At 39.8% G+C, this 12,654-nt stretch overlaps 1 protein-coding gene across 1 annotated transcript in view; it reads left to right on the top strand.

Annotated features, from left to right (window-relative positions):
- The first annotated feature begins 2,550 nt into the window (after positions 1-2,550).
- The window catches only part of LOC124789831 (NAD-dependent protein deacetylase sirtuin-2), a 35,400-nt gene continuing 25,296 nt past the window's right edge, over positions 2,551-12,654 (top strand). The window contains exons 1-3 of the mRNA XM_047257327.1: positions 2,551-2,883; positions 2,994-3,145; positions 7,719-7,815. Coding sequence (XP_047113283.1) covers positions 2,859-2,883; positions 2,994-3,145; positions 7,719-7,815 — 274 coding nt within the window. The 5' untranslated portion in view covers positions 2,551-2,858. The remainder of the gene's footprint in view (positions 2,884-2,993; positions 3,146-7,718; positions 7,816-12,654) is intronic.

Here is a 12,654-nt window from a genome sequence, read left to right as displayed (position 1 = left end):
TGCTGCATGTCATAATCAGATAGCCCATTTACTACTGATTTTGTGATATGTCATTTTTCCTAGATTTGTCTACAAAGATATTATCAGTAGCAGTCTCAGGGCATTTACATATGCTAGTTGCCAAAGTTCACAGTAGGAACTAAACTGAATGACGGTATTACTGATTGTGATAATTGTTCACTGACAGAGCTTCTCAATAAATCCACATTATAATCACCAGAACCACTACTTCCTCATTTTTTACTGTGAGATGGAACAACAAAGCTTCCAAATTTTTTATGAAGTTTAAAGTTTCCTGATGATGCTCTGTACATACTTCCTATTATAAAGGACTCATTATCAAATACGACTTCTGTTACACAAGCTTCTAGGTGCTGATCTGAGCAAAATTTATTAGTATCAGTATTCTTGAAATCAAAATAGTTTCTGATAAATGCGACAACTCCTCCTTTCTCTGTATTTTCTCTACGGAAGTAAGAAGCTAACCTGAATCCTGTAATATTTAATACCAATGAACACTTGATGTCCAGAGAGGCAGATTGTATTAACTGGTTTGCTCAACTTTAATTCTACAATGCAAACAAGCAACTTGTTAAGCTTAACCATTAGTCCTCGGATATTCTGATACAAGAAAGATAACTGATTTTATGCACTGGCTTATTTACAACTGTTTGCATGAATTATGTACATCAAATTTGCTTTCTGGCTTCCTGTTTTATCAATGTGAAAGACATTTTGAGCCTGTCTCTGAACATTTTTTGCTCCTGCCCTCCCTATCCCAAAAAATAGCTGTTCTGTCATTTGTAACCACTGGTACTTCACCACTTGTGTAGATTACAAGAAAATCGTAAATAAAATATTCTGTAATGTAGCGGTTCATACCTTCTAGGATCGTTTGGAAACCTAAAAAAAGACAAATATGGTGTCTTGTTCTTGTGTTGCTCTGTAGATCAATATAAACAATTACGATTCGCTTTCGATTCCACAAGATCTCGCCAAACTCAGCAGAATAACTTCTTGGCACTTGGTGCACTGTAAGCGCAGTGGGTAACAAAAATGAGATAGAGTGTTGCGATTTTTATGGTAGACTGTGATTTCAATCATGCCAAAAACTTTAAAAATATGACCTGTACCCTTTCACAGTTGATATATTACAGAATACAGGTACTTTACTTGCACTCAATACTCCTTCAGGACAGGTTAAATACAGAAATATCACATGTTTTGTGTATGATTTCACTCAATACTTGTTTCAAAATTACAGCTGAAAATTCTAGGTCCTTGTAGCTTCTTCCAGTTGCCAGGAAAGCTAGCGTCACCGCCAGTTGCTCGCGTGGAGAAACTGCTCTCCTCAACTATGTATTATACGAAGAGTTATGAGCTTTAAAAAAGTAATTATATATTTCCACATCCATTTGGAAATTATTACGTCAGTCGTCCGGTTCTACCTGCATTTCGCGAAGTAAAATTAAGTGTGAAAGAAAGGCAGATTAGGGTTTAACGTCCCGTCGACACCGAGGTCATTAGAGACGGAACACATGCAACGGCACTGAGCGAGGTGGCGCAGTGGTTAGCACACTGGACTCGCATTCGGGAGGACGACGGTTCAATCCCGTCTCCAGCCATCCTGATTTAAGTTTTCCGTGATTTCCCTAAATCGTTTCAGGCAAATGCCGGGATGGTTCCTTTGAAAGGGCACGGCCGATTTCCTTCCCCATCCTTCCCTAACCCGAGCTTGTGCTCCGTCTCTAATGACCTCGTTGTCGACGGGACGTTAAAAAAACACTAACCTAACCACATGCAACGCCAGTTTGAAGTCCAAGCAACACTAGGTGCCATTTGAGGCGCAAAGCTGAGAGGAGTACCCAAGTGCAAGATTTGTATAATTCACGTATCACAACTAGCAGCGAAGACTGACACGCGTGAAAATCTATGAGCGAAAGAAATAGGAGTGAGTGTTAAATAAATGTTCTCGAACTCGCCTTGAACACAAGGTAGGAATATTTTCAAGGATGGGGAAGCAATTCGGACAAAGGGACCACTCCAACATTTGCTGGAGCGATTTAGGCAAATCAGTGGCAACCTAAATCAGATATCGCGGACACGGATTTGAACAGTCGTCCTCCCGAATGTGAGTCCAGTGTGCTAACTAATGTGCCATATTTTCGGTATTTGTTTGCAGAAGCTGTCTTCACTTAAGTGGTCACTGTGTAGACCCTTTTAATCGGTCTTTTTGCCTCTTGCATATTTTTTTTTTCAACACTATTGCGGACACAAAGCACAATAGAATTTTCTGCATCATGAATTTCCGAATAAATGAAATAAAGATTGAGGTTGTGGGAGTGTAGTCGCTAGCCGCTGTAGTTTCTTTCTAGAGCGACAGATAGCAGCCAAACAGCAGATTGGAACATGTGTTGTGTGAACACACCACATTTACAGAGATTTGTAGCAGGCACAAATATTTGCGCAGACAGATCGTTGCGTGAGGATGGCCCTTTCACATGTGCACGTTTTCAAAGCTGTTCCACGCTTGACAAAGCGCTACTTCACTATTTGTCAGAGATGTAATATGTTGACTATAGTCATCGTGCGCAGCTGATCGGTGCAGTTGCGCATCAAGACAATAAAACAAAACAAAACAGAGGAAAACTATGTAATACGTTGAAAATATCAGTTCAGTTTTTGGAAAGTAATACATATTCGATTCCACCAGCTAATCTTCTGCTGCGGCTGTAAATATTCTGTCAGAAATTGCTCCAGATTTGAGGGAGTTCTTGTGAGTTTACGTCGAACACTGGTTTTGTAAGACTGGGCTTAGAGTAACCGCAGGTAAATAAAGACAGAAAAATTTAAAATAAATGGCATCGAAGGAAGAACCTACTGGCAAGTATGATACTTCTGTGTAGTGACATTTTACAATGTGTATTTACGTTACCTTGTAGACGCACTGTTGTGAAATTCGCGTGAGTGCTATTAAATCCTAATTAATTCAGGTAAAGTAAGCAGTGATGGAGAAGATAATACAGCATCTGCATCAGCTACTGATATTTCTGATAGATGGGACATAGAACGAATTACACAGTACTTTGCAAGAAAATTTGGTTTCCGCAGGGACGAGGATGAGCTAGAAGAACCCACAGAAAAGGTAAACTATGGTATTAGTTATGACAGGTGTACAATCTGAACCATCATCTAATCCACTACTAATATTCTATCATAGTCTGTCATTTTCGTGTATAGAATCTGGATCATCTAGATATTGTTTCCTGTGGGTGATAATATTTGATTTATTTTACTGTGTTTTTAGTGGTCTACTCAGTACTACAGACTTTAACTTTATTTAATTTGCATCAATAAGAGTTACTGAGCTCCCTTCCCCCCTTTCATTTTCGAAATTTATAATGTGGTGCGAACATAGACACCAGGCTATTCTACAAATCAATCAGTATTCCTCTCTCATCCACATTCATTGGCTTTGCCACATCATACACTAATTGTTACCTTACCAAGGCCTTATTCGATGCAATAGATTAGGCTATAACAATAAGAGATCTATTACAATCTGTTGAACCTAAGCATCTTCAGTAATACAAAACGTTTAACAAGTGATGTATAAGACTGCGTACTTATACTTGGCATTTCAAGTCCATGTCCTGCCTTCCAGATGTAGGTTTTCCTTGATTTTCCTGAATTGTTTAAGCCAAATTTGGGGATGTTTTGTTTAAGGAAAATACAACTGATATTCTTCCCAATCTGAGCTTGTGTTTCATCTCTGTTAACTCCATTGTCAGTGTTAAAGTCTGGTCTTCCTTCCTAAATAAATGCTTGTGCTTCAATATTAAAAGTATATATGTTAATAGGATTATTAACCATAGTCTTCAGTTAATTCTCTTGGTCTAGTATGGTGGTACTTTCAATTTATTAGCATTTAGGTTCATTACTGAATGATGTCTGTAAAATTGTAAGAAATGCCTATTTCACTTGCTATGCAGCTTTGTGCACACATGTGAAACAATGTCCATGATTTTTCTGTTTGAAATTCCGGTCAAACATTTGCTACCAGGAAGCAGTTTCAAGGTGTTTAAAATTACCAAGTGAGCTGATGTAATGGTTAAAACATTAAACTTGTATTTCAAGGTGATTGGGAATCAAATCCCTGCCTGAGTGGGTGGATGTCTGCATAATTTTCAAGGGTGATCTGCTGGTGAATCATTGGTGCACAAATTTTGGGACTAGTGTAGCAGGGGATACAACCCGTCGGCTTTGGACAATGACGTCACAAGTGGCCAATCGAGAAGCGATTCTTCTTAGTGTTGTAGCTCCCTTCAGTGGCTGATAAGTGTTTTTTGGCTTAAAAAAAAAAAATCTCACGAGATAGAATAAACAGATCCACTTTATTAAGCAATCAGTAAAAAAACGAAACTGAAACATAACAGCAAAAGCGAAAATGGTAAACTGCTCTCTGGCGACTTGTGACGTCATTGTCCAAAGCCAACGGGTTGTATCCCCTGCTGCACTAGACCCCAAATTTTCAGCAGCAAGACTTGATGCCATCTTCAGATGACTGGGGAGCTATGATGTGTGGGTCCAACAGAGTATTTTTGGTATTCTCATGTGATCCTCTTTTCCCAAAATGTTGTGGTGACAGTTTAGTGAGGTTCAGCTGAAGCTACTGGTACTGGACGTCACATTGTCACATACCATAATGATGATTTGGCATGAGAGATCATACATTAGTAAACAGGAAGAGAATGGAACACCAACAAATTTTTTTGTGTTTGTATAATTTTTTGAGATATTGGTTGTAGTCACAGACAGATCTGTAACAGTCTGAGGTCTAGGTTAAAAGATGGCAATTTGCCTGAGAGTCGGCAAAGCCTGTTAATCTGAATATGAAAACTTATACTCAGATCAGTATAACCAAGTGATTGACAGCTAGTTGTTTACAAAAGAGCTACCAGAGCAACAAACAACCAGAAATGAACTTGGCTACACCTTCTGTTTTGTTCAGCATTGTCATATCACTCTGCATACAACTACTATGGCTGCTGACATTACTGTTGCCATTCTGCAAATTAATGGAAAATGTACAGAAGAATTCTGTGCTGACTGAATAATACAGGTGTTTTATGGTGGCATACTGATCTTTAGTGTAGCCTGAAGCCTACGCCAAGTTGGAAACTATCAGTTTGGTTATAAGTTGATGAAACGATATTGAAGGCTTCAGTTAACCCAAATTGGGATGTACTCTGGAGACTGTTACTGCTGTGATGCCACTGGGGTCACTTCTGCTTCACTTGTACCACCAGTTTTCCAAACGTAGGTTCCCATGGCTAAGCTGGAATCCACCAATTCTGTTTACAAGGTTCTGCTCAACTCACATTTGTCATTTTTTAATAACAGAGTCCCAGGTGAAGAGGATGGTCAAGGTAACTTTCCTTTTCCATAGTCCACGGCATGGTCACTTTTTAAACAGTGTAGTGCTCCTTTGGTGTATTCTACCGCAGAACCTTGCATGTTGGTATCTGCTTATTTAATCAAACTGCTTCTCATTTGACTCTGTGAGCCTGAGAGGAACCTGGACAGGAAGTAGTGGAGAATGACATAAGTATGCAAGTATGCTGATCTTAGCCTTCTGTGGGCAGCGCTTTCACTAGATGAACTGCCCGGGAATACTTCATATACATACTTCACATGTTGCAGCAAAAAAGGTCTATAAGGTGATACACTTTTGTATGTTACCTCATTTGCTGCTGTTGTTTGGAAACCTACAGTGAGGTCTGGTATTTTTGCACAGATCGAGGGGAATAATGAGAAGAGCAACACCTGTCCTTGCAACTGACAGCATGATTGTACACTTACTTCAAATACTCCTAGGTCTGGTAGAAAAGCTAAAAAGGATGGCAGCTGCCATTTCTACACAGGTAGCCATATCTTCCTAGTGGGCAAACAAAAATAAATAGCAAATGCCCAAAATACAAAATTTCACCAACACCAGTGAAGATATATAAAATTAAAAAAAGCTTGGAAAAATGGGACAAAAGATTCATGTTATGTAACACTTATTTTGTCTGTCGCGTCTCATGATCGGAAATACAGAAGCGTCCGATCTTACCCGTCGGCTTTGACCCATGACGTCACAAATATGGCGGAAACGACCAAAAACGACAATTCCAATATGGCGGATATAAAAACATCGCATACGTATCATAAACACTGAAATACACAGGTTTCACAAAAAGCCTAATGACTCTAACGGGACAAGCGTGGGAAATTGGGGGTTTTTGGGTGGGGAGAAACTAAATATACACAAATGTAGCCACCGACCGCCATACAAAACCACGCAAAACGACGAAAAAAATCAACATCACGAAACTGACCAAATACCAAAAAACACATTCTTATCCAGAATCAGACACTTCCCTTGACCTACATAGATCTACAGTAACTCCCGATCCCATAAATTAGGATCGAACACTTCCCTTGACCTATATAGCTCAACAGAACCTCCCGATCACATCCCCCGATACAAAACTCAAAAAACACTTCCCTTAAACCTACATACATCTACAACAGCTCCCGATCCCATAAATTAGGATCGAACACTTCCCTTGACCTATATAGCTCAACAGAATCTCCCGATCCCATCCACCAATACAAAAATAAAAAAAAAACCACAAACCATTCCTGAACAAAAAACCACAACCGAATACACTCAATAACAAACTCACCCGACGTACAGCAATTACCATTACATTAACCATCACACAAAACCGTTAACTCACTAATACAAATTCCGCTTCAAAACCACGAACACAGCACTCACCACTGAGCAACAGCAAACTGACCCTAACAAACCAAAAAAACGTAAACCATGAACACACCACCAGAGGGCACGACAAACACCCCCACGACATCTACAAACACGCCACAATCACAAACCAAACTCCGCGCCGTAATGACGTCACACACCACAACGCGCTTACGTCACGGGTCAAAGCCGACGAGTAAGATCGGAGGTTTCTGTTGACCCTCATGATCCTATTGCAGATGCTGTAGAATATTAAACCTGCTTGAGAAACAGGTCCCTCAACAACTCTCTCACTTTCCTTCCCCATCTCATCCTATCATCTCCCTGCCACTCCTTTGCAGGATCCCTGCTTCAACACAAACAGGGAAAAAGAAAACCTACTAATAAAATTGCTTCTGTGATACAGGAATGAGTTCAGTATGCATATGGAACAACCTACTACAGGGAATATTTTTGTTTATATGCCTCCGAGACACTTTCTATGAATTACTGCAATGTGTTAAGTGGTTGCAGTAGTCACAAATAAAAGTAACTCATCAGGGACAGAACTAGATGGAGTGACCTAAATAAAGTAATGCCGCTCCTCGTCTCTCCCCCTCATTGCAGCAACCGTATGTTCCGTATCCATCTCCCTCCTCTCTCGCCGTCTCCTCGTCTCTCCCCCTCTGCCTGGCCTCTCGCCGTCCCCCTCTGCCTGATCTCTCGCCATCCCCCTCTGCCTGAACTCCCGCCATCTCCCTTGACTTGGGCCCTCTCTGTCTCTCTCTATCTCCCCTGTCTCCCTCACTCCCTTGTCTCCTCCTGCCCCATCTTATCACAGCACCCGTCCTCCCCCCCCCCCCCCCCTCTCTCTCTCTCAATTATTCCAGATGTTATCAATTAATAACAACAAAATAAACTTTTACAGATTTTGGAAGAGTCTTCTGTAGATGGAATAATAAAATACATTAAAGATAGCAAATGCAAGAATATAATTACAATGGCTGGAGCTGGAATATCCACATGTAAGTTTCAGTTAGTGTTCCTTTTTCTGATATTAGAAACTGTAAATGAATCTAATAGTTTTGATCACACTGTGTTGATGTTCAAGTTCATATGCATGGTGTTTGTTTTTGGACCAAGGGAAAAGCAATAACTTTGAGGTACTACTGTGTACTGTATCAAGATATCTCTGTGTATCATGAAATTTTATAAGTTTTGAAAACTTTCTACTTTATGTTTTATTCCATTGTATTTCCAGAGTTATATTTAGGGATAATACCACCGGGACACTTGTTCCTTTCTGTGTTATGTTGTCATTGTATCAGTTTCTGACCCTTTCATGAGCTATTCTTCAATTTGAAGAAAGCGTATGACATTACTTGATGTTACCGCCTCCTTTGTAAATTCCGTATGCGGAGATTCCAAGGTTGTTTACCATAATTCATGTGAAACTATTGATATCCCTGATTGTTTCATGTTTAAATTGGAGTATCCATCAGCAACTGATAAACATAAGAGAACAAGAGTCTTGAAGGGATCAGACATGAGTATCACCCTTTTTGCTCCAATATCATTGTCTGCAATGAGCCATATAGTTTCTCCAAGCTGTATTTAGATACCTTCTGTTTTCTTCAGTTGGTGCAGCCAAGTGACACAGATCCTGGTCTCCTCTGTAAAAAAGCACTTCATGCACTTCTGTATACTCGGAACTCTGGCCCAGCATTTTGAACTTTTCTGACTTCACCTAGGTAATCAAGTACACTATCTGATCAAATGTGTGTGAGCATCCTGATGTTATGGGGAGTTGGTCACTCGAAGTCACAAGAGGTGGACCAACCAGCATAAAAGAAAGTGGGGAGTATTGCATCATCATTAGAGAAGTGGTAACAGCAGAATGTGTCAGTCAGGAGATCTCAGTGACTTCAAACGTGGACTATTCATTATATGACACTTAGGTAACAATTCCATTACGGATATCTCAACCCTTCCAAATCTGGCCAAGTCAACAGTGGGTGATGTTGCACACATATTTTGCAAGACACCATATGGTGTGTAGTGGAGAGTACTCTCTACTGTTGCTAGTCATTTCTTTTCCTGTTGGAAAAAACAACTGTCTGTCTGTCTCCCTGCAAGTCCTAATCTCTCTAGTCTTATCTCTGTGGTCCTTATGCAAAATGTACATTGGCAGCAGTAGAATTGTTCTGCAGTCAGCCTCAAATGCCTGTTATCTAAATTTTTTCAATAGTGCTCCTCTAAAAGAACAATGCCTTCCCTTTAGTGATTCCCATTTGAGTTTCCAAAGCATCTCCATAAGATTTACATGTTGTTTGAACCTACTGGTAATAAATCTAGCAGTATGCCACCGAATCGCTTTAATGTCCAACCTGGTGTGGATCCCAAACTCTTGAACTGTACTCAACAATGAGTCACACTAGTGTGCTATATGTGGTCTCCTTTACAGCTGAACGACATTTTCCTACAATTCTCCCAACAAATCAAAGTCAACCATTCACCTTCTCTACTACAATCCTTACATGCTCATTCTATTTCATATTGCTTTGCAACATTACGTCTAGATATTTAATTGACGTGACTGTATCAAACTTCACACTACTAATGCTGCACTTGAACATTATGAGTTTGTTTTTCGTACTCATCTGCATTAACTTACATTTTTGCACATTTAAAGCTGGCTGCCATTCATCATACAAATAGAAATTTTGTCTAAGTCATCTCTTATCCTGCTACAGTCACCCAGCGATGACACCTTATGTAGGTTACAAGATAATCATAAGTAAACTATCCCATTAAGATCTTTTGGAAGGAATTGGAACATGGACTTCACTCCACACCCCTGTGACCAGCATCGCTATCTTCTCTGGTTTTGGCTCTTGAGGAAGAAAGGTCTGCCATTCCTCCACAGACATCCACACACTTCACTGAAAATGTTCCCAGCAGAGTTCGAGCTGACATAAAGATGAAGGGTGGATGTACCCCATATTAATAGCCACTAATAGACATCTGGATACTTCTGATCATGTAGTATGTTAGTTGTGGTAGAACAATTTTGGTTCCTAGGTCTTGATTTTGACTAGAAGCTAACAGGTTACCTCATTCATGCCTATTAAACGTTAACTGTATGAATAAACTCAACACTCTTTAGTCCCTGAATGGAACTTCCTGGTGGGCTTTCTTTTGTGACTCTAATTCTCCCAACAAACTGAAATCTAGTTTAGGTTACAGCTGTATGGCTTATGGATCTGCAGCACCATTGACATCAAGTTTACTAGAACCTGTCCACCATACTGGCATGATGCTGGCAACTGAAGCTTTTTGCTCAATTCCCTTTGACACTTGTGACTGAAGCAGACACGCCACCACTACGAATCAAATGTCAGAAATATCTTATCAATGGAAATGAGCGTTTGGCGTCATTGGCTGGGAGGCCCCTTACGAGGCAGGTCCGGCCGCCTTGTAGCAGGTCTTATTACATTTGACACCACATTGGGAAACCTGCGTGCTGGATGGGGATGAAATGATGATGAAGACAACACAATACCCAGTCCCTGAGCGGAGAAAATCCCCGACCCAGCCACTAAACTGTGTTTGTATGCCAGAAAACAAGCTCACTAACCAACTGTCTTAAGATTAACTAGAAGTGAATTACTAGTTTCTGAAGTACTTGGTATCAACTGATGATGCCAAAAAGCACCTAATCTTGAAGATTTAGGATATTTAGTGGCAAACTATCACAACTCCCAACAAATTAACAATGATTACGGAAACAACTACTGCATATAGGATTTTCTGTTGAACATCGTTAAAAGGATCTATCACTTTATGCAGGCAGAAATTTTGTACATTAGGCTCACTAAAGATTTTATCTTGTGGTGAAAAGAAAAACCCAGGTCATTTTGTGTGTGGGGCTCCCCACTCAACAGCCCATGTATTGAGAGTGTGTGCCACCTGCGTCAACCTGAGGAGAGATTTCATGCCGAGTCTCCCTCCACCTCTCATACTTTCAGGTGGTGGAACAACTGTTTATAAGTCCTAAATTCATAACCCCAAAAAATTTTATCCTTTTCTTAGGTTTATGCAAGTGTTTGGGGCGGACAGGGAGAGAGAATCTTTCACTGCAATAAGAGTCCTGAGAGACCACTAGCTGTGATCTATGCAACCAATAAATTGTTTTAGTCTTTTAATCATTCAATCATTTTAGATCCAGCAATGCTAGTGTGCCTTATTTCTCAATTTTAGATGTAATTGTTGTTAGAACTTTTCCTACAGTCTTGCCAGTTTGAAGTTGATGGGTGGGATGAATGCAGGGAGAGAGTTTTTTGCCGGAGTAGGAGCCCCAGGAGGCCTCCATCAGGGTACGCCCTTGCATCACAAAACCGTGGCACTGTCTCAGTTTTCGTAAATCGATGACTTATCTTGTATCTTCCAGAAGAGGTTTTCCTTGTGGATATCTGGTTATTCCTCTCCTGCTCGTATTACTTTAGTCAAGTAAAGGATGACAGCAACACATCATAAACAAATTTTATGTTGAATGAAGTCAGTGTTTATCCTTCCTCTCACCATCATGAATAGTGGTTTCGCCTAGGACAGAGACACTGATGACCTAGTAGTCCAATCCATATAAAACGACAATTATCATCAACAGTTTTGCATCCCAGTGGAGGACAGTTTTAGGTAACTAATAAGAAAAGAGAAAAGTGATGAAACATTTCTAGCACTAAAATTGAAGTTTCCGGTATTGTGAAAAGTTTGTTTCAAGTGTTGTGCTATTTTGTTCGAATACATAGCACAGCTTGCATTTGTGGTAAAGTTAGAAAATGTGAAATTTCTTTAAATTTCAGCTACGACAATGATTGTGTTTTATGTTAATGCAAAAGCTAGTGGCTCAGTGGTGTTACACATTGCAATCTTGATGTTATGGTTACAGTGAAAAATAAAAGATTAGTTTAAATTATTTGCCAATATATTCTGGTTGTATTTTTTTTTAATAAATTGCACATTCAGAGAGTAATTATGATTGGGCCATGAGAGATTTAAATGCTACAAAACACATCATCTTACTTATATTCTCTTTCAGCTAACAAAACGAGTTGTTGTCTATACTTGATTGCCACTATGCTGAATGCTGCCAACATTCCTCCAAGAAAACATACAAATATAAGTTCTGTCCATTTAGAGTTCCAAAATCTAACTGAAATTACTTGTTAGCTGATGTCTGCCACATTTTTGACAATGTAATGTAACTGGATACATTATAAAATCTACTCGCCAAGCCAGCGGCAGAAAAGCTTATAAAAGAAGATTGTAATTATGCAATGTTTTGGAGCCAGTGGCCCCTTCTTCTGGCAGAAGGGTTGAAAGGAAAGGAGCAGGGGTGAAGGGAAAGGACTGGAGAGCCTCTCCACTCTCCAAAACATTGCATAATTACAACCTTATTTTATGTGCATGTTCTGCCGCTGGTTGGTGAGTGAATTTTTTATGTATCCAGTTACATTATACTGTCAAACATTGCCACATTGGTTGTCAGCTGCCTTCTGGCCAAGGTACAGTCAAACAGGGAGCAAGCTGCCAATAAACAAATAATAAATTATTACAGGTTGTAACCAGCAATCAGCAATGAGGCTGTAAATGAGAATGCACTACACAACTTGAATACTGCAACTTGACTGACACTGTTGCGACACATTGGCGGCAGTGGACTATTGACGTGTGACATTGAGAGCTTTGGTCGGAACAATTCAGTTTTCCGATGCATGACATGTTAACTAACAAGTAATTTTAGACAGACTTTAGTCACACTTATGACTTGCTTCTTTTGGCTTTTGCCCAGTCATCAAGTTGTC

Source organism: Schistocerca piceifrons, chromosome 1, assembly GCF_021461385.2.
Source record: "Schistocerca piceifrons isolate TAMUIC-IGC-003096 chromosome 1, iqSchPice1.1, whole genome shotgun sequence".
Classification (NCBI taxonomy): domain Eukaryota; kingdom Metazoa; phylum Arthropoda; class Insecta; order Orthoptera; family Acrididae; genus Schistocerca; species Schistocerca piceifrons.
The sequence above is the reverse complement of the archived record's forward strand: the minus strand, read 5'-3'. Positions and strand labels throughout refer to the sequence as shown.